General features: G+C 44.2%; 1 protein-coding gene across 2 annotated transcripts in view; it reads right to left on the bottom strand.

Annotated features, from left to right (window-relative positions):
• Cacna2d3 (calcium voltage-gated channel auxiliary subunit alpha2delta 3) overlaps positions 1 to 22191 on the bottom strand; it is an 835389-nt gene that overhangs the window by 281132 nt on the left and 532066 nt on the right. For both annotated transcript variants that reach the window (XM_041662952.1, XM_041662953.1), the window contains exon 12: positions 8678 to 8756. In XM_041662952.1, the coding sequence (XP_041518886.1) occupies positions 8678 to 8756 (79 nt within the window). The remainder of the gene's footprint in view (positions 1 to 8677; positions 8757 to 22191) is intronic.

The raw sequence follows: 22191 nt of genomic DNA, 5'->3' as shown, positions 1-22191 counted from the left end.
CCTGCCCAGGGCTAATTAGCATACATTATCACTTCTACCTGCCCCACCCTTGTGGTCCAGACTACATCGGGGAGGCAGGGCCCCAAAGGAGGAATGGGGATGCCCTGTTATAGCATGAGATCCCAGAACAGGACCTGTGAGTTCTCTTGGAGGTCTGGCCCCTGCTTGGGGAGATCTATTGGTATATGTCTCCTAGGTGGTCCAGCTGAGAGGCATGACTGGCAAGAAATACTTTATAAGGGACTACTAGAAGACAAGGGACATGCCTTTCCCAAGAGGAGTCATTTCTCCGTGCAGGGAAACTATCATCTACTTTGTAATAAGAAAGAAAATATATAATATCTCTGCGAGTAGCTAAACCTGGGGTTCTAAGTAATGAACCTTGGCACATAGTACCAGCTAAGGAGGGTACCGCTGTTGGTCAGTCTGGTAGTTCTGGATCTGGATGACAGTAACTTGGATGAGCACTTTCACTGTGGACCTATTCCCGGGAAGATAGTCTGTCTCAGGTCCTGGATTGTCTCTCTTTTCATGTCCAATCTTCAAAGCCAGTATGTGAAGCTCTCTGATTTAGGTTTTCCAAAACAGTCAAGAGAAGAAAGGAGATGGATGTGTGAGGGAGGATGAAGGACACATCTCATCAGATGTGAGCTTAGAGAGTGAGAGTGGAAAGGTGTCAATAATATGTTTGTAAAGTATTGAACTGAGAAATGACCCTCGCTCAGCCTTATTTATCACAGTCAAAACCCGAATGTCACAACCAGCTCATTTCTAGGTGCTCCATGCCTGCAGCCAGGCATTTACCTGATAGCTCTTGTGGATGAAATCGGGTACCCAGCATAAAATCCAGAAAGCCTACTCTCAGATTTCCTTTACAACTCTTTTTGCCTCCAACCGCTGTTAGCCTTCCCCATCTTGGCAATAGCACCCAGTCTGGTTAGACCCAAAGCAGAAGGAACACCCTAGACGACCCCCTCATCACGATCTCTGCTCCTCTCCTGGTCCCCTATCTAACTCGCCAGCAGGTTTTCTGGTCCAATCTCTAAAACACATTTAACATGACTGTTCTTTCCTTCAGCACTTTAACCCCGTTCCAAGATTCCATGGAGCATAAGCAAATCCAACTCCAGCCCGCCATGACTACACCCCCTCGTTTAGGTGTAAGGACCATCTGGAAGTATAAAGTGTACATCCATCGATCTGACGAAATTACTGTAATAGTTTCCGCATAAAGTCAGAACAAAATCTGAATGTCTTATTCTGATCTCCAAAAGCCTTCCTCCACTGGCCTCCACCTACATGGAAAGCCCCACACACTGTTGCTGAACTTTACTGAGCCTTTCTCCTGTTCTCCTATGCTGATCTGGTCCCGATCCTTCCACCCTAGCCTGCCTAGAGCCATCCCATGCTCTGCTCATTCTCCCTAAACACTCTTCCCTAGTTTTCCAACATGGGTCCATTTTGTCATCAATGAATTGGTTGGGGGAGTCTCTCCCCAACTGTGCCATCTGCCCTCACTTTCTCTCTCTGCACCTCACTCCAGAGTCTTGAGAATACTCAGTACCAGACTCTGACTTGCCTGTTTACTGTGTCTGCTGTCACTGGGATGGCAATGAAGCGACCCATATTGAAAGCCGGTGTGTTTCTGGTTCGGAGACACCTTCCCAGATTGGGACCAACACAGAAACCTTCACTGGGGTCTTTGTGGGACTCACGTTGTTCTCTGCCTTGGGACCCATAACAGCCCACCTCAGGTTCTCATTACAGAGGGGCAAAGCGAGGTGCAAGGGCTTGGCCTAGACCAACTTGAATCCAGGTTAATTGGACTCCAAAGCCTTTATTCTCAGCCTAGAAGGCATTCTCTTCTTACCAAAATAGAAAAGGACCATGGGCTCCTCATAACTCTGCCCCCACGGTACCTCTAGTAGGCCATTTGTGTATTATAGCTGGGAGAGTCTGAGGATAGAAATGGGCAAACACATGGCTGCCCTTCAAGGCTCCTGGCAATAATTAGTACCATCATACAACCCCAGGTCACAGTTCCAACTTATATTTCAATATGATAAGCAGAGATACAAGTCTATAAAAGGCAAGAAAAGCTGAAATTTTACATATATATGTGTGTGTATACACATCTATATATATGCACACACGTATATATGTACACACATATATGTATGTATGTATGCATGCTGTAAAGCTTACACAAATTTGGTCCCAGTCCACTAGAACCTGAAACCTTTCTGAAAGAGTCTTTTCTTGCTTCTAAGTTTCAGCTAGCAAATGTATGGTATGGCCAACAAATGATGGATAGTAGGAAGTAGCTAAGGGCTGAGTTCTTTGGCTGAAACCATAGACGCAAGCTTCCCCTAGTTCCCTTCTGTATTCTCCGAGCTGGAGCTGGCGACCTTCCTTACTGCCTCTTTTTCTTCCTAGGAAATTCTAGCTCTTGAATGTTTATTCTTGCCTTTAATGTGCCTTTTTGAACTTCATATATCATGTAAGAGAACAGAATCAGCAATCATCCAGCAATTACAGACTAATTAATGCTGAAATTAGCCACCTATTACAAATGGTCCGTTCATTTTTCTCTGTAACATCAATTTATTTGCCTTGTTCCCTTGTAGCATTCCTTCTGTGAACCCTGGGCTACAGCTGCTCTGGGTGATAAGCCATAGGCAGCCCAATACTTTGTATTCCTACGATTTTACCTAACTTCTACATGCTTTCAAAATCTCTTGCTTAGAGCTGCCTTGCCACAGAAAAACAATTCCATATTGCACTTTTCAATGGCATCTGACGCCAGAGCCCCTAGAGTCGCCTGTAGGAGCAGACCCTACTGCCTACCTCACATTGCCAGGTTCTGGTCCTACCATTGCTGTGGTCTGTTGTTGTGACGGGGACAATTCCCTGTGTGTCACAAAAAAACATTACCACCGTGAAGCAAAGTTCCTATGGTGATCAACACAACATCTGGACTCTCAGTCACAGCCATGAGATAGAAGAACAATATAGTCATAGCCAGAGCAACGCTAATGGTGGTAAGTCTGTTGTCATTCCCTCCTTGAAGGAGTAGGGAGGGCCTTAAACCCTCATCTGTATGCTAATCATGGCTCCCTCTTGTCCCCAACATGTCTGTGGTCTTGGGGAGTGCTAGAATATACAGGGGGTGTAAAGTTGACTGTGTGTTAGGATTCCAGTGGTTCAAATGTCACAAAATCCACAGTGTGTGTGTCTGCGTGTATGTGTTTGTGTTGAGAGCTCAAGTGGGAAGTAGTTTTCAATGATGCAATTTTCTGAGTCAGAATGTTCCTTTAAGTAACCCCAATAAGCTTTTTGGGTCATTAAATGGACATGGGTAGACTAATTGCTTTGGTCATTACTATCTCTCTATTTCAGGTGAACAGACTTCTCTTTGTGTCTCCCCTGGAAGTCATACAACATGGGTCTAGCTCCTGCACATATTTCCAAAGATTCTCCAACTTCTTAAGTACGATAGGCTGAAGAAGAGACAGCCTATGTCTAGGGGTTCTCTCTTGATAAATACAGATGATCATAACATATGGCACATAGTGGTTCTGTGAGGTTTTACAGAGGCATGCCATCTAAGTGTTGTGCAGGAAGCAGTCAGTTGTTCTCAACTGCTATGAACAACAGCAACACGGTGATCTCTGTCTGAATCGCATGCAAGTCCTCACATCCTTGGGCGCTTACAGGAACGACTGTGTGCAGCTATCGGCCTAGATTCCCTTTTCAGTTGCCTGTGCTGAGAAACTAAAATGGTTTAACTACGCCTTTTCTCCTACCCACAGCCATTCCGATGGCCTCAGAAGTATGAAGCGTCTTTGGGGTTGTGAAACAGTTGGGAAGGGATAATGAGATTAAGAATTACTTCTTGGAAAAGTTTGGGGGCTGGACCTCCAAGGAGGGCTTAGGCTACCAGTTCTATTTCAAACAAGAAGAGAACAACCTCTAACCTCTCCAAAGGGGATAAGCTAAACACACAACTGGGGGAGAAGCACAAGGCGTTTCGTTTGGAGCGCATGATGACTGAAAGGCTGAGAACTCAGGACTGAGCAAAGCCTTTGTTTGCACAGCTGGGAAACACTCCATTAACTCTGGCTTTCGAAGGGGGATAAGCGTGCTCATTACAGATGCTGGCACTCTGCACACTGGAGAAGGTTATCGCCTCTTTATAAGCTATCTGAACCTGCCGACCATCTTTGCTGTTGTCCCAAGTTGCTTGTTTATGCAATGGTGTGAATTCAGCATTTCAAGCGCCCAGCCTGTCTTCAGTGGCAGGGATTGTTTTTAACATCTTTAAAATGGCATGCTTCTTTGCTTCATTAGAACTAGTCCCCTTAGGGCAGGTCCTGCTTAGGCACAAAATGAAATAAACCAATATGCTCCAAGCCTCCCTGGATTTTGCCAGCCTGGTGAAGAAGGCAGAGAACTAAGGCCCATGAAGGTCCCTGCCAGGGCATGCGTTTCCAATGAAAGTACCTGAGGCCTCCTGGCTATGAATGGTTTCCATGGCTATCAGACTTCTAAGAAAGATTTTCTGCCTAGACAGTAGGTCTTTGAACACCAGAGATCCAGGGATGGCATAATGGCCACCACTCCCCTCCCCTCCTTTGGGGTCACTCTGTGGTCAGGCAGCTCAACCTGTCAGCAGGCTTCACTTTGGCCTTTCCCTGGTCTGTTCAACTCCTGGATGCTGACAGTTCATTTCACTGAAGATCTTGGTTGAGTCAGTGCAAAAACACGCAACATGGGTGGGTGGGGATTCAGACCCCATGTCACATGAGAAGAAAATGCTATGCTGGCTCCATCATGTAACAATCCTAGACTATAAACAAAGATTTAATTAATGACCATAGATGAATACTTCCTCACTGAACTTACGTGGCTAAAAACCTCATGACTGACGCAACACGAAGCCAGTGTTTACACGGGCTCAGATGAGCGGAACCTAACGCTGTCATGGTGAGGGAGACTCCAAATCACAATAGGAAAATTGTTGGGAGCCATTGGTTGTCATGCGACAGTATTCTGGCAGAAACAAGGGCATTCTTCAGGGGCTCCCAAGGCCTCTCCAGATAACAGCTAGCCTGCCTTCTGTAGATTTTCTGAACTATAAACTTTATGGGCTAAATTCCAGAGCTAGGTCCTGGCTTGATTAAATTATCTTTCAAGAATATTTCAAAGATTCTTGTAAATGACAACAAAAATGAAGCAAAGATAGGGTATTAGTTGATTAAGACAAAGTTCCAATTTGAAGGATTTTCATCAGCTGGACACAGACAGTAAAAGCAATCACCCACGACTAAGAGCCTACTAGCTGATGGGGGAAAATTGCAATCTGGTGTGGCAGGGACAAAAATAAAAATGCTTTTCAAAATAAATAAAGAAAGGAACATTTGTTTGCCATGACCACAGAAAGAAAAGAACTGGGAAGCATAACTCACTCTATTTAAATGTCAAGAAAGTTCTAAGCTGTACAGAGAGACCTCTGTTGTCAACAGGAGTCCTCAATTCCCTCATCCCATGCCTCCTCCATTCCTGCTGCACCTGCTCTGGAAAGGAAACCAAGCATGTGACCTGGGATGAGTAGGAAGACGGACACTTTCATGAAGCAAGCCAAGCAACAAACAAAAGAACTATACTATGTGTTACTTCAGAGAGTCAAGGAAACACGAATGTTCTCCAGTGATGTCCGTCATTCTCCGAGGTGAGGAAATTGAGATGTGCTTAAAGACCATTCCAAACAGAAACAGGAAATAAAAGACACATCCAAGCCAAAGCACCACATGAGCGGCCTGCTTGCCTGGCTCTATGAAGCTCCTCTGTCCCCGTTGGCCTCGGGGCTTACCTCTACACATGTCTGACGAAGTGACCACGGCTGGTGACAGAATCTTTTCTGGGAAGAGGGGTTGGAAGTTAGGAGTTCAGGTTTGCTGGCCTGTGTCCAGGGGAGAAACTATCAAATCTACTGTGTCTCCAGCAAAGGACATGTTGGACAAGAGCTAGGTGTAGTCCAGGAAGAACATCTCACAAGATCTAACTTCCTGCCTACAGCGTTTGTATTGGGCAGGTATTATACCACCCGCATTTGGCAGGTAATGAAGCCCAGTACCTAGTAAGAAGGTACATGAGGAAGGTTGGATTTAAAATCCAATAGGCTGGATTTAAAGTCAATCTTTCTTGACCATATAGAAAAATGGAAGAAGTCCTCACTAATCTAGAAGGCACTGTCACTTCCATTCCTGATCTCTGCCCCAAGCATTGTTTCTGATACACTGCTGGGATTGGTAATAAATTGATTTCATAAGTATAAAAATCCATAAATGATTAAGTACCTATGAACTAGTATTGAACTACTGAACTTAGCATGCACCATTTCACTAATCCTTCTGTTTAATAAGAACCGACAGAGGAATGGGATACAAAATTATGATTCTATGAGAAGAATAAACACACGAGCTCCTCTGCACAGTGTATCGACTACAGTTAATGACAATGCCTGTATTTCTGAACATAATCCAAAATCTATGTTGAATGCTCTCAGTAAAAGGACGTGGTAGGCAGGTAATGGAATTCAAATTAATTGTCTTGATTTGGCCATTTCACAGTGTATTTATATCATCATAACATCAAGCTCTATGCTATTTATTGTTTGTATTTGTCAATTAAAAATTCATTCAAAGGAAGAACAATTACTACTCCATGCTGAATATTAAACTACTCATGCAAACTAAGGTTAATTTCACTAGTCCTGTAGCCAAAGCTTTGTCATTGAAAATACCAACCTAGAAATCCCAATGGCTTCACATAGAGTCTTGGCACACATCTAGTGTGGGACAGGGCCATCCGTCCACTCACTCAGGGACCTGAGTGTGGCACGCCTGCTGAATGCCATCTCTGATCTATCTGGACCATGAAGCTTCAGGGTTCATGGAAGCTAAAGGAAGAGTGTGGATGCCCAAACAAGCTCCTGGATGCTTTGCCTCAGATGTAACCCAAGTTGAATTCCTTCATACTACAAGAACCTGTTGTGAGGGCATGCTGAAAAACTGGGAATGGCCGTGGATGCGTGGATATTTGGAGCACAGTAAGTGTCTCTGCACAGTTCTTCCTCCATGATTCCCCAGCTACTAAAAATGAGAAAAGGGCATAGTCACTTGACTGGGACCTCACATTATAGAAACATAGTATTTTTGGGAAGAGCTGTTTTACATCCCTGAAAGATAATTTAGAAATAGATTTTATCTTACAATTATAGCCTCCTTGTCTGCTCTAAGTCATATGCAGAAGCTAAAGAAGTAGAGAGTTAAATAGGATATATTTATTTATATATTATCAAATAGGTTGTCTAGTATTCTTATAGCACAGCAGGGTGACTACACTAAATTTTTGTGTATTTAAAAATAATTAGACAAGGGGATTTTGAATTTGTCCAACAGAAGGAAAGTGTCTGAGGTGATGGGCATCATTTAAAATATGTTCCATAATGCCCATGTTAATTTTAAATTTTTTGAACGCTGATAAAGTGAACAACAGCTGCTTAGAGACTTGGATTGTACATAGGATGACTGAATTAAAGCCATCTAGATACTTTAGGGATGCCTCAATTTTAAAATGAAAGTCAGAAAATGTATTGCTTTGGGGAAGAGGTTAGGCTTTGGTTTCCACAGGATTCATTCAAGGATAACAGTAATCAGTTTAACTGGGGGGAGGACCCCTGAAAAATCCTGGCTACAGATATAAAAAAAACAAATTAAGTAAAATTACAGGACAGGTAATGCATATTTTACATGCTCAATCATAAAACAAAAAAAATATATCTGGCTGACTGTGTACAACACACAGTTCGTAACTGTGCTAATATAGATATGTATGTTACCTTTGAAAGTTTGTGTGTTTTCAGAGCAAGGGGAACAGACAACAGTCAAAAGAGGTGGCCCAGCTGATCTGCCTCTTAGTGTGCTTCTGTTGCAGCTTCCTCCGAGTTCTGCATCCAGAATAGCTTCGAGGCTGATACCTGAGTTGGCCCAGTCTCACACCTGTTGTGCTTTCCCTTTGCACAGAGACTGGATAACAAATGGTATAACTAATTTTTCCAAGACTTGACCATTATCTCAATTTTCTCAAGCTCCCTAAAGATGCCTTTATCCCCAGACAACAGAACACAATCTAGAGAACACAATGCCTACATTCTCAACAGGTGGGGTTTTTGGTTTTTCAGTGGGTACTGTGTGTTTGTCATCATTTAGTGGGGCTATAGGAATATAGGATAAATAACAACTATTAACCTCAAATATTTTACATTGGTATAGATTTTGATATATTGATATAAATTTAAAGTTATTTTGTTATACTCTATGTATGTTTCTACTCTTGTTTGGGGCATTATGCTTATGAAGCTCATTTAAAAATGTAATGTATAATTAAGAAATGCAGGTTAGTAGTTAGTCATCTATAATAATCAAACAAGAAGTCATATTAAATACATTTTCAAGGTTAAGAAAATTTATTTAGATTGATGGTCTTCAAAGACCCACAGAATATGGCATTAAAGTCACTTTCCCTTAGGGCTCCCTCTTTTCCCCATATGTGTGCCATGCATTCTGCATCCCGGAGAGCAGCAATCAGAGTGCAGCATGGTTGGGAGACTCACCTTTGTTGGCACAGGCCATCCACTTGAGATTGTCGGCAAAAGCAGCTTCCCGTCCAATGAGGTATGTGAAGATTCGAACCTAAAGAGAAGATGGACATATGGTGAGCTGTACTGAGCTTGTGCCATCCTGTGCAGACCACATGCATGCCTAACACACATGTGCTCTACCTCCTTCCTGCTCCATGCGCCCCATCTGTAGAAACATATTTTAGACATTTGAAGTACAGTCAACTAGAAATATATTCAGGGGGCCTTTGATCTTTGTAGCCATATGGCATAAATGGTAGTTGTTTTTCGGCAGGCAATGTAGGGGCGGGGAAGAAAAGCCAGAAATGGGAGAGCTGGCTTGGTTCCATGAGTGGAAGAGGATCACCCAGGTCTAGACCAAATCCACAACTGTTTTCCTCATTCCCGCAGAAAACCCAGACGGTGCTGTTCCAGAGAATAAAAACACCACCGTGAGAGCCTCAATATTTCTCCCCAGCAGAAAGCACAGGCTGGGAGAGCTATGTAACTCCCCATGGGAGCTGGTAGGGCTTAGGACAGTAACTAAGACGAGAGGCACTGCCTGTGGCCAGGCGACCTATGGAGTCCCTCTCTAGTTATCCTAAGATGTTTGCTCCCAAAGAGCAGAGAACTTACATTTTAAAAAAGTTATCACAGTTTGCATTGCTTTCTCCCACTCCCTTTCCCTTTTCCCCCCTCACCTCCCCAGCCCTGTCTCAGTCACAGCTCCTTGAAACAAAGCAGGGTTCCCCCCACCCACCAAGTAGTTCTAGATGATCAGACAGGGAAGATGAAGAAGAAGAGGCTGAAGCACCCTTGACACAGTTTGAAATGACGGGGGAGGAGGACAACACTCCACAATCCAGGACAACCTCTCTTGGTAGGCCAAGTGTATCCTCTGAAGATCACGGTGTGGCATTATATGAAGGAAATCTGACACACGGCATCAAAGGCTTTACAAACCAGGGTCCCCTCAGCCCAGGCAGCCTGGTGGGTTACAGGACTGCTGCTCCTCCCAGGCCTTGCCTAGAGTTGTGGTTAACTAGTAACTTCTGTAGTCTGGTCTAGAAGACATGCCTCTTCCATTAGAGTCCACTTTCATGGGGAGAGAGTAGGGACTGTGCCACCGAACTGTGCCACCATGGAAAACAGAACTTGGAACATTATTATCCAGTGCCTGAATGAATGGAAACTTACAAAGGCTCACAGCTAGGAAGATGGGGGTTCCAGGTCATTCTGAACCTCTTCCAATCAGGGCATATAACACAGAGGCTAGCTTTTGCTCATGTTCTGATTCAACTGAAAGAGGACCTTAAATGCATATTATGTCAACAAATCCCCGGTTTGTTCCCGTGTGTCGGAAAGACCCTTTACACTCTCCACAGCTCATGCACAAGGTCTTGGAGGGAGGGGGATGAGCTACTGCCAGATGATGTGGGAGTCCCCTCAGGCACTCCTCCTACAGCCAGACCTTGTTGACACCACTTCCCCCTTAGGCTCATTTCCACATCACCCTGCTCAGAAAATCTGGAAGCAGAGATAGCTCTCCAAAAGAAAGATGGACAGATGGGGACAGGTAGAAAGAAAGAAAAGAAGGAAGGAAGGAGGGAAGGAAGGGAGGAAAGAAGGAAAAGAGGTAGACAGACAAAATGAAAGAAAGAGGAAGGAAGGAAGGAAGGAAGGAAGGAAGGAAGGAGGGAGGGAGGGAAGGAGGAACGGGGAAACACTAGAGGATTTTAATCTCCTAGGGAAAAAATTAAAAGCAAAATCCTAACTTTATAACATAAAATAATGGTAAGCGCCGCCCCCTGCCAACAAGCTGCCCCCACTGTTCACTTTTCCTTATTGGTCACTGTGTATATTTAGCAGAACCTCTCTGATTTAGGGGAAATTAAGGCCCAATTAAGTACAATGACTACCTTAGTTTTGACAAGGTCTGGTCTCATTGTGGGTGTTTCCCCTCACTGCCCTGAGTTGCTTGGTCTCTTAGGACAGAATTCCCAAGCAGCTGAGAGGTCATGAGAAAAATCACCCGCAGGACCAAGGCCGGAGTCCAGCTCCCTGGGACAGGGCTCATGATCTTTCTAAATCCTTTCCTTTGATTTCAAGTTGAAATTCTTTAGAGGGTAAAGACTAGACTGGCAAAATCTCACATCTTAAAATTTCTTAGGCTGGCAATGAAGAATAAGAAATGGCTCTTAAGTTGTGAAGTCATGCATTTCATCTTTGCAATCAAGGACTTCCGGGGAAAGCTGTAAAGGTAGCCAGCGGTGCCGGCCGCCTTTGTGCTGTCCGGATGAAGAAGCTAAGCAAAAACTCTTTGCTCTCAGAGGTATGCTTCAAACCCTGGGAAAGACTTGAAGTTTTTGCCAGACTTATATAGTTCCTGATCTCAAATGTGGCAACCTATTTGGGAAGCCAGTAGGATTGTGCCAATCTTCGCCTCAGTCACGATTGCTCAAGAACTGTGCTAACAAGTACTCAGTACTGAGAGCCAGCACCGTGACTCCCACCTCCGCAGTCAGTGCCATCATGGATCAGGTGCTCTGCTGAGAGATTACAGGCTTTCTGTTTGTTTTGTTGTTCTCTGTTTTATTGTATTGCTTATGAAATAAAATCAGAATCACGTTCAGTATTTCCATTTATGTACAATGTTTGGGCTCCCCGTGGGCCGACTCCTTATCTGAGTAGAAGCAGCATGGACAAGACTTGCTATGTCTCTGCTTAGAAAATAAACATAATCAGATGATATTGGGTCTCTGCCCTGCATTTGCTCACAATACTGCCTTTCAACTGAACACAAAAGGAAAAGACATTTTACTTCAAAGTGTAAAGGATTTTGGAGAGCAATTTAACAACATCAAGAACATTTTGTATATGTAATTCTTTTGGCCAAGTAATTATACCTCTAAGCATTTATCTTGCAGTCAAGATTGTAGGCAAAATGCCCATGGAGACGAAGAGTCAATACAGTTAACAGGAAGTGGGAGAACACTGGTGGGCACGTGCTTAGCAAACACATAGTAGAGAGAAGGGGCATGCTCACCTTTGCTAACATGATGGTCAAAAACTAAACTCTTAAGTGTTTCCCGAGAACGGATTGGCTAACAATCACACATTGAGATTTTGTTTTTCTAAAGAGAGACTCAAATTTTTACTTCATAAATTGTATATCATTAGAATGAGTGAATGAGTTAAAAATAAGTAACTATTGCTTTAATAATTAAAGTGCATTTTCAAGGAGAAAAAAGTACTGAAACGGTAATGGTCTGAAAGTGCTGGGTGAGGGTAATAAGAATAAAATTGGAATGAAAGCCAAACAGAAAATGTTAATGTGTCAAAACGCAGGCGGTTTCCCTCTACTGTTTTTTAACTGAGTGTCAAACCTCTCAGGGACACGGTCAAACACTCTTCATTTCCTTCCTGACAGATTCTGTAGTCTGATGTGTTTGATTTCTACCTTTCTTACGAAGTGCCCCCAAACCAACTTTCACTGATATGCTGTGAGCTCCACTGTTTTCTCGATGTAGGAAGAAATTCTAGCAGAGTCGGGTACGGCGTAATGCTGAGAGCCAAGTGGACAGCATCGATGGCCACAAACAGGAGCCTTGGCACAGGCCAGGTTAGCCCATCAGGATCCACTGTGCCTCTCTTAGGAGCCAGGCCTCAGCCACAGGCACACAAGGCTCCTCTCATTGTCACAGCTCAAATACAGGGCACACAAGTGGCTGAGCCACCCCTCGTTAATTTTGATCTCTTGTTTAAGTTGTTTTCTACAAACCCAATTTAGCTTAATAAAGTGTTTGAATGTAACCTTTCAAAGTCACCCCATTTCATCCAAAGGGAAACAAACATCCATCCATTCTTTTTCAAAACTACAAGTTATGCTTATGTTTGACTGACACAGATGAAGTACACGAGAAGCTCCGAGGGGTGCTGAGCACAATGGTCATGACCGTGATCTTAAATTCCCAGGGGCTGGAATGGTAGGACGGCAAGTTCAAAGACAGCACTGAGAAGAAAAGAAAGGGAAGGAGGAAGGGACAAAAGAAGAGGGGAAACATCGATGTTCCTATTCCCTCTACATCAACGAATCCAAAATTCTTATTTTTGAAAGAGGGGAAGGGAAGTGGTTGCAATAGGATTCCCATATGTCTACAGCACATCCAGAGAGGAAGCTGTCACCCTGCACAGCACAAATAAAAGGGACAGCTTATCAGTCTTCTGAGTCCCCGCTATGAGTCAGGGACCACTCTGTGAACACAGAAAAAAACTTCGTGGAGCCTACATTGTCTTGAGAGTAAAAATCAAATTCACAATAATGCCCATGTGTTTGCTGGCTTACAGGTCATGGAGAAAACAGAGCAGGAAAGATGATGGAGGATAAGGGGAGTTGCTGGTTTAGGAAGGGAGGTGGGGAAAGCTGTCCCTGTAAGGCGACACCTAGGCAAGGATCTGGACAGAGGGGAGGGAGCAGGGAATATGACACAGGGCTATGAGAAAGGATGCTACAGCGAGATGGAAAAGACAAAGATGCTTGAAGTGATACTGAACGTGCCAGTGTGACCGGAGTTGTCATCAGGAGGAACTGCTAAGGCCTGAACTTGGAGAGGCAGTGGTACTAGGTTCTATTAATCCCACAAGTCACTATTAGAGAATGCTTTTTATTTGTTTGTTTCAACAAGGTACTCAGTAGAGGCCTTGTACAGGCTAGCACAGTGTGAGAGGTTCCTTTGGTATGTAGAATGGGGCATAGTTCATGGCCACGTGTGCTCAACCTGGCTACTTATTTAAGTGTTTACAAGTGGTTACAAGTCTATTCACATTTCACACAAGAGCAACACAGGTAGACCCTTGACACGGGGGCCGGTTTGGCTCTCTCTGGCTGCACTGCTGTAGTGTGCTCTCACAATTGAGAAGCACAGTCCTAGTGAGATACAGATCTTAATAGGCACTAAAAGCGGGCCACTGAGAGGTCCCAGGTAAAATGGGCCATGACTTTGGCCAGAGTTGTTGGACATCACTGAGTACAGGAACCACCAGAAACATGTATTGAAAGCTGAGCTGATGGCTGGCCATCTGAAGCCCAGGTTAAGTGTGCCCCCGCTTTTCCCGAACTTCCTGTAGTTCTAAGGTGGAAGAAATCTACCAAAAAACACATGGCCAGAGCAAAGGGATACAGGACGTGAGAGCATACCAATCCTCTCTTGCCCAGAGATGCAGTGGAGATGGGGACAGTGCTGTCCCACACACACAGACTATAACACTCTGGGAAAAAGGCAGGAGAGTGTTAACAACATTTGCTACAAGCCCAGGCCAGGGACTGTGCATGTCCACATTGGTAGGTCCTAAACTGTAATTGATTTTTTGAGACAGGGCTTCTCCTTATAGCTCTGGCTGTTCTGTAACATGTTCTGTAGACCAGGGTGGCCTTGAACTCACAGAGATCCAACTGCCTCTGCCTTTTGATTGCTGGGATTAAAGGTGTTTGCCACCACCCAGTGATATCTTTCTATCTTAAAGTCAATTTGGTGTTATTGGGCATGTTCTTAATTGGTACCATTGGAAAAAAAAAATTCCTTGATAACTTCTATTGCTATTTGTCCATTTCTATCATTTAGGATACCTCAAAGCATTTATGAATAAAACATTTCATCTCTAAGCAGATGATGAGGGATGGAACTCAATAGCACACACACACACACACACACACACACTCATACACACAAAGGATTCATAAATCACTGCCGATGTTATCGTCACAAAAATGCTATGAGAGGACAGAGAGGCCCAGAGAAGAGTGACTCTACAGGAAACAGTTATATTGAACAGAATGCCTTTCAATCTTGAAGCCAACATGATCATCTAGAGGACGAGAGAGACAACTAAGGTAATGTTGTCCCGAATGGCAATAAAATGGGATAAACTGAATTAGATTACAAAAGTAATAAACTCTCAACAAATGAATATCATAGATCATTATGAAAAATGGACTGTCACTTTAGGGATGCTCCAAGGGTCTGCACAATATTTTTCTAATTTCTTTTCTCCCAAACACAAATGTCTGATGCCTCATGTGTGGTAATGAATATATTTCCATTCAGAAAGAAGTGTCATTTATAGTCTTCTCCTAGTTCAGGGGGCAGATAGCATAAGCTGAGCTCCTTAGCCACCTAGATTGTCAAGGTGAAGGGTATACTCAGGCCCACTAGTGAGCCTGGTACAGTGGGAGAGGAAGGAGTCTAGCTATGGCATCTTCAAAGGAGGGCAATATAATTTATTAGACGGTAGTTGCAGGGACCTCATTAAGGGGCCAGAGCAAGTGTGTTAACTCCAATATTCTATTCTCTTTGTTTAAAATATTATTTTTTATATTTTTAGGGTCCTGAAGAAGTACTACAAAAGATCACGATCCACGTATGCAATCAGCAAGAGTGTTTTTATTCCAGTGTGCTGGGGCCTGCTGTCCCACAGAAAGGCAAGGTGGAGAAGACCTCAAGAGGGACGTATGGGCTCCTTTTAGGCATACCTAAGGGAGTTTTAGGAACAATTGGGTCATCTAGAACATAATTGGCTAAGCAAGCAGCAGTTACATTAGTATGTTTCTAATTGGCTGAGGTTTAAGTCTTATCATCTTTGGTCACATCTGCACACACTTGGATGAGACTCAGAAGGGGCTGCTGGGTTTGCCCACGGGATACTGTGAGGCTGCCTTAGGCCCTTTTTTCCCTCTCCCTTAACCCTGAATGGAAGGATACAGTAGATAATTGGCTCTTTGTTGGGAGAGACACCTGTGTGTCCTTCTCAGAGAACTGAAACATAAATTCAGTTGTAAGATGTGGGGAGTTTAACCCCTTCATTTATAAGCAGGTGTGCATGCGTATATATGTTCAGATGTATGTGTGGGCACACATGTGTGCACGCATGTGTGTGGGCATACATACAGAGGCTGGAAGTTGACTACTGCTATCTGCTATGATGTCTTTCCTGTTTAGTTACTGAGGCAGAGTCTCTTGATGAACCTCATTGGCTAGTCTAGTGAGACAGCTTGTCCTGGAGATTCCATCTCCGCATCTAGAGTCATGGGATTACTGGTAGACCCTGAGTGAAGGGTTAAGGCTGGGACTTAAAAACCTGTTATAGTCATTTCCAGAAAGCTTTGCCCATCAACTGCCACGTCGCGTCCATTTTGGAGACAGGAGAAGACACCTGCAGAGGCAGTATTATTTCTAAGCAAAACCCAGCCCATCCTGACGAAGGGTAACACCTGTCCTTTCAGCAGGGTGTTTTGTTTTATTTTTCGAGACAGGGTTTCTGCCCTGGCTGCCCTGGAACCAGGTCTTGTAGACTAGACTGGCCTTGAACTCAGAGATCCACCTGACTCTGCCTTCCTAGTGCTGGGATTAAAGCCTGAGCCTCCACCACAGGGCCAAAGATTTATTTATTTATTTTTATTATATATACAGTGTTCTGACTGCATGTTTGCCTGCAGGTCAGAAGGGGGTGCTAGACCTCACTACAAATGGTTGTGAGCCACCATGTGGTTGCTAGGAATTGAACTCAGGACCTCTGGAAGAGCAGCTAGTGCTCTTAACCACGGAGTCATCTCTCCAGCCCTCTTTCATCAGGTTTATAACATTCTCTGCTCCTTTGCCTAACTGCCCTAACCTCCCAGGAGCCAACTATGACCCTACTTGGGACAGCCCTGTGCCCCAGGGCCCAGGGAAATTTCTGCATCATCTAATTCTAAACTTACTTCCACTTGCCTCTTTCGTCAGTAAGAATTGCAGGAGAGGCTCCCATTCTCTGCATTACTCTCTTCAGCTCACCCAACATGCCTCTGAACATCTCTGTGTGGCTCTTCATCACAAGGCATGCCTCAGAACACCTTAGAAGCATGAATGTAATAGACCTTTTTCTTTATAACAATCTTTATGATATCTATGTGTCTTACTGTCCCCTGACTAAATGAACTTTTGGTGACTCTGGTTCCATGTAGGTACATGGAGCGCTTACAGGCTTTGAGATCTTGAGCAAGGTATTGAAGCCCTCTGTGTGTGATTTTGTAAGAAATGTAAGAAGTGACTCACACCCCACTCCCACCTTTGCTGAAGAACAAGCGAGAGAACAGAATAAGAGACGGGAGAGGTGAGGGCCGTGCCCTCTACTAACGCCCCTCATGTCCACCTTCCCACTGTCGCAGCCTACTGGTGTGTCAGACTCGGCAAAGCTGAACAAAGTCACCCTTCCACCTGGCTCCAGAGGTCAAGTCAAGAGGAAACTGACTCAGGCTGAAGAAGAGGATTCCCAAGGAGGAGCTTTTCAAGTTGCCAGCACTAGAGTGTGCCATTCCTGAAGACAGCAGAACATTCCCCACCGCTAGCAAGGTAGCAACCACAACATCTACCAACCCACAGAGACCAAGGCACAAGCTACAGACCTCCTCTAAAGCACTTCCACAATTCCAGCTAGGATCTATGAGGTTCGGGTGTCCAGTCCCCCAAATCTCAAAGTCACTTTCTTTAAGGACTTTTCTCTAGATCTCAGGCTGAGGACACTTGCTTATACATCTTATATTCTGCGCTACAAATTCCTCCCAAACAAAGTGAATTCTTTGTCTAATTAATATGGAAGCTCATTCTGAGATGCTCCCCAAGGTGAGAGAGAAGTGCATTGGCTCACCTGCCCATTCCTTGAAGGAAGAGTACCAGATGTCTGCCCATCGTCAGATCTAGAAAAATTACTGCAAATGAGACCTTCACGTGGAAGGAACAAAATGAGATTCTAGGAGCTGAGACAAAATAGCACTGCAGTAAATGCTGGGGTTTTTGATGCACCTCCAATGCTGGAAACTTTGTAAGAAGACTTTTTAAAAAGATGGGATAAAATGGATTTCTTTTTTTTTTTTTTTTTTGATTTTTGAGACAGGGTTTATCAGTAGCTTTTTGGTTCCTGTCCTGGAACTAGCTCTTGTAGACCAGGCTGGCCTCAAACTCAAAGAGATCTGCCTGCCTCTGTCTCCCTTGTGCTGGGATTAAAGGTGTGCGCCACCACCGCCCGGCAATAGAATGGATTTCTATCACATTCAGTTTTGAATCCAGATAGTCTAGCACAATGTATCTCTTAGACATACGACTCAAATGTGTGTTGATCAGCCAGCAGGCCATCTGTTGCCACTAAGGCTTTTGAATCACATACTGGATCCCAAACTTCTACCCATAGCCACAACATAGTATTTGTAGGGTGGGCCCGCCCTTCTCTGCTCCCCTTACCTCCCAAACTTCCAAATATCAAGTGGTGATAGATTTTGGCTACCAGGTATGTACCTGTCATAGTTTAAATCTGAAACATCCTCCCAGAGGCTTGTGGTCCAAAGGTTTAGTCCCTAGCTTATGACACAATTTTGAAAGCTGCAGCCTTTAGTAGGTAGGAAGTATGAGGCAGAGGAAGAAGGTTACTAGGGTTAGTGTCTTAGTTAGGGTTTATATTGCTAAAATCCATGATCAAAAGCAACTTGCGGAGGACAGGGTTCATCTCACCTTAGACTTCCCATCATTGAGGAAGTCATGACAGGAACTCTAGCACGGCAGGAAGCTGGAGACAGAACAAAGAGGATGCTCACCTTCTTTCTCCTTAGGACTTGCTCAGCCTGCTTTCTTATAGCACCCAGGGCCACCTGCTTGGGGATGGGACCACCCACAGTGAGATGGGGCCTTTCCACATCAATTGTCAATCTAGAAAATGTACCCTAAGTTGCCTAAAGTCCAATCTGGTACAGACATTCGCTCAACTGAGGTTCCCTCTTCCAAAATGGCTCTAACCTATGCCAAACTGATAGAAAAACTAGCCAACACAGCCAAACATTATACCCACTTCAGCTTCTGGCCTACGACGAAGGGAAGAGTCATCAGGACTGAGCCACTCTCACTGCTGTGCCCACCCTCCCCCATGATGGACTGAAATCCCTACGAGACTGTGAGCCAAAATGAACCTTGCATCCTTTAAATGACCTTTGTTGGGAATCTCAATCATGCTGATACCAAAGTCAGGGCTCTCTTCCTCAAACAATGGCAGAGTCAACACATAAACACGTAGACAAACATACATGGACAAAGCCATCGAGTTAATCCAAACAGATCAGAAAAAAAAAGAACCCTTCTTCCAGAAAAGAGACTTGCTCCACAAATTCAGATAGAGACAGTTTTACTAATTAGAAGTCATAGGTTGTGATGTCCTTGTAAGGATGTGCCAATGCCTTCCCATTGCATGCGATGCTCTGTGTCAGAACCCCTAGGCACTGTTATGATGACCTGGGGAACACATGAACTTCTAGACTTCACGCCTTCGCCATTTACCCCTCCCATCACTCATAATATTCCACATCTGCAGGTCTATATTTCCATCTTCATTTTACCTTATCTAACTCTCCTTCACCCCCTCCTTTGTGTCTTTCGGAATACGCGGGGCACTTACTTTGTACTCTCAATGACTTGCCCAATTGTCTGAGTTGTGTCTGAAGGCAGGAAGAGACAACTCTGCATACCTCAGCGCCCAGAAGACAGTCCACTAGATAAACATCAGATGCTCCTGTTTTTTCTGCTTCCCATAAATTTAGGTTGGGCAAATAACTCAGTAGGGGACACATCTGAATTTATTAGCAGCAGAACTCTTTTTTTCACCACTGACATTTTCAAAACTGTTTTCCAAGTCAGATCTGTTATTAAACAGCTAGTTTTATCTTTCCTATGCTCAGTTCCCTTAGGATTTTATTTTTAACATTGACGATCAGTGATAAAATATAAAGAAATAGAAATCCTAAAAAAAAAAAAAAACAAACCCTCTGCTCTGCTCTCATAGTTATTACCATCTCTCATCCAAGCGTCGTAAAAACAGTACCTTTTCCCAAGGCTGGATATTTGGTTCTTCTGAGAGTTGGTCCCTGAGTCTAGGCAGAAATCCTGCAAAGACTTGAAGCCAAAAGGTGTCTTGCAGAAGTGTCTGGTTCAGAGATTATCATTAGAGACAAGAACTGATCTTAGGTGTTAAAGCACTTGGTCTGAGAGGGAATGTCAGTGAAAGGTATTATTCACTTGGGAACAGTGGGCATACCAAATTATTTCAAGATAATAAGGAGAACAGGTGAATGGGTGATGTGGGATTCCCCTCTGTATGCTGTGAATACCATTGGTGATTAAAGAAACTGCCTTGGCCTTTAGGTAGGGCAGAACTTAGGTAGGCGAGGAAAACTAAACTGAATGCTGGGAGAAAGAAGACAGAGTCAGGGAGAAGCTATGTAGCAGCCTGACACAGGCGCAGGAATTTTACCCGGTGAGCCACAGCCTTGTGGCGATACACAGATTACTAGAAATGGTTTTAATTAATATATAAGGGTTAGCCAATAAGAAGTTAGAGCTAAAGGACCAAGCAGTGATGTAAATAATATAGTTTCTATGTGATTATTTTGGGGCTGAGCAGCCAGGAATGAAACAAGCAGCATATTATAACAACTGGGCGCATGGGCTAACAGAATACAGGGTTATGCTCTTGATTGAGCATGACATACACATATGTTTAGGACCTAGGCCTTGGGCAAGGAGTTGAATGCTCACCCTCATTGTCCTAACTTGTGGTTAGTGCCCCAGAATTCACCTGCAAGCGCTGTTGAGTGGGGAGAGCAGAGGGAAATATCAGAGGGCGATGGACTGAGCCCACAGAAGGCGGAGCCCCAAAGCCACGGCACTGACGAGAGAGATGTGCAGCAGGGAAATCCTGTGAGTGTGGAACTTGAAGAGAAGGCTTGGGTAGCTCACTGGACCTCAGGTAGAAGAACCTCTTTCTTTAATGGCTTTCTTCCAAACAATGGGTTCCCTTTCCCCTCCTAGATCACAGTGTAATGCCAAGTAAAATTTCCATGATTTTCCTTTGTGACCTGGGACAAAGCCCACAGTAGCAGCATACATTTGGGATGGTGGCCCCTCCATGTGCCAGGCTGATTATCAGCATAGCCATGGGTTATTGGCTGAGGATTTAGGAACCTGAGATTCTCCCTGAATCATTCTTGGCCTCATTAAGAGAAACAGTGGTTGGGAATTCCAAGCTAGCATAGTGGCTTCCTCCCAAGGTTCTTGTCATTTCTATTTTCCCTACCATCCCTCTCTGTCACTAAGAATTAGTCCAAAACAGCAGTTTCTGCTGTCACCTCACCTGCTGCCTTCTGGGGCTTACTGTCATGAGGAGAGCGAAAGGCTTGTCAAACAACTTGGAAGATATTGCTAAAGACTGCATTGCCCCATTTTACCTGTGACGCCCAGCAAAGCAGGCAGGACTGCGGGAAGACAGAGCTCTCTGTCAGATCACTAGGCAATATGCTAAGTATCTATATAGCAATGGGCCCTAGCGGTCTCCAAAGACATGCCCCCCCCCCCCCAATTCCCAGCTCCCCAGAATAATGGTCCTGCTATGCTTTAGTAGAGAGAGACACTACTCTGACGACAGGATTAGGGACCCCAGGTAGGCAAGGCAGGAAAGAGTCTGGAGTTTCTGAGGATTTGGGGAAATCCCAGCAGGAATTTTGCACCTCATCTTCAGTCAGTACATGTTGTATTTTGTCCTAAGCTACCAGTTAGACTTTAATCTTGCAAGTGTGAATTTTTTAGTTACCCAGGGTTCCTTGTTATTGGCAGACACTGGCTTAGACACTTGGGGGATGTGGTGGTCTTGCTATGGTCTCCCATTTTCCTTCCCGGGACCTCAGTACAAATGATCAATTCCATTTGATTTTCTGCCTTACCACTCTCCCATTTTCATTAAGTATTCACTAAATCCCAGTTCTGTAATTGGTGGCTTTGGGGGCACCAGAGACACACTGAAATTAAAAGGCCCACATGGTCACCACCACTATGGAATTTGTAAATTGTTGAAATACTTTTCAGAGAATTAAGAAAGCCAAGTAATACAGAAAACAAAGTGTGTGTGTGTGTGTGTGTGTGTGTGTGTGTGTGAGAGAGAGAGAGAGAGAGAGAGAGAGAGAGAGAGAGAGAGTGTAAAGGTACTGTCCACCTGTTAGTAGATGTTTCTGATATCTCAAAAGTCAGTATTTGAAGACCATCCTCAATTTTTAGTTATATTTCAGTCTCAACTTGTAATCTACAATGGAGTCATGGGACAGTTTCTCTTCCTAGCTGAATGCCACATGCTAGAAGACAAACCGGTGACTCTCCTGCACACATCCTCACTTCAAAGGACTTGGTTTCCAGAACACAACTCAAACAGCCTGAGGCTTCAGGGCTGCATGGCAGCTTTTGAGGAAGCCCATGAAATTGCCAAGCCATCCTTCACGGGTGAGGCAGACATTGGAGATGAACAAACTGTTCCTGATTCCTTCCTTCATTCCTTGTCCCTGCTCATAACCCCTCAGCCACTATCGTCAAGTATAAAGGTTGATAAGTGTTGGTCACAAATAAGTGGCAGCAGAGACACTGTGACAGTTGAGGACAAGGAAGATTAGG

Source organism: Microtus oregoni, unplaced genomic scaffold (genome assembly GCF_018167655.1).
Source record: "Microtus oregoni isolate MIOR12 unplaced genomic scaffold, Mior012 000013F_ref0000133, whole genome shotgun sequence".
NCBI classification, from domain to species: Eukaryota; Metazoa; Chordata; class Mammalia; order Rodentia; family Cricetidae; genus Microtus; species Microtus oregoni.
The sequence above is the reverse complement of the archived record's forward strand: the minus strand, read 5'-3'. Positions and strand labels throughout refer to the sequence as shown.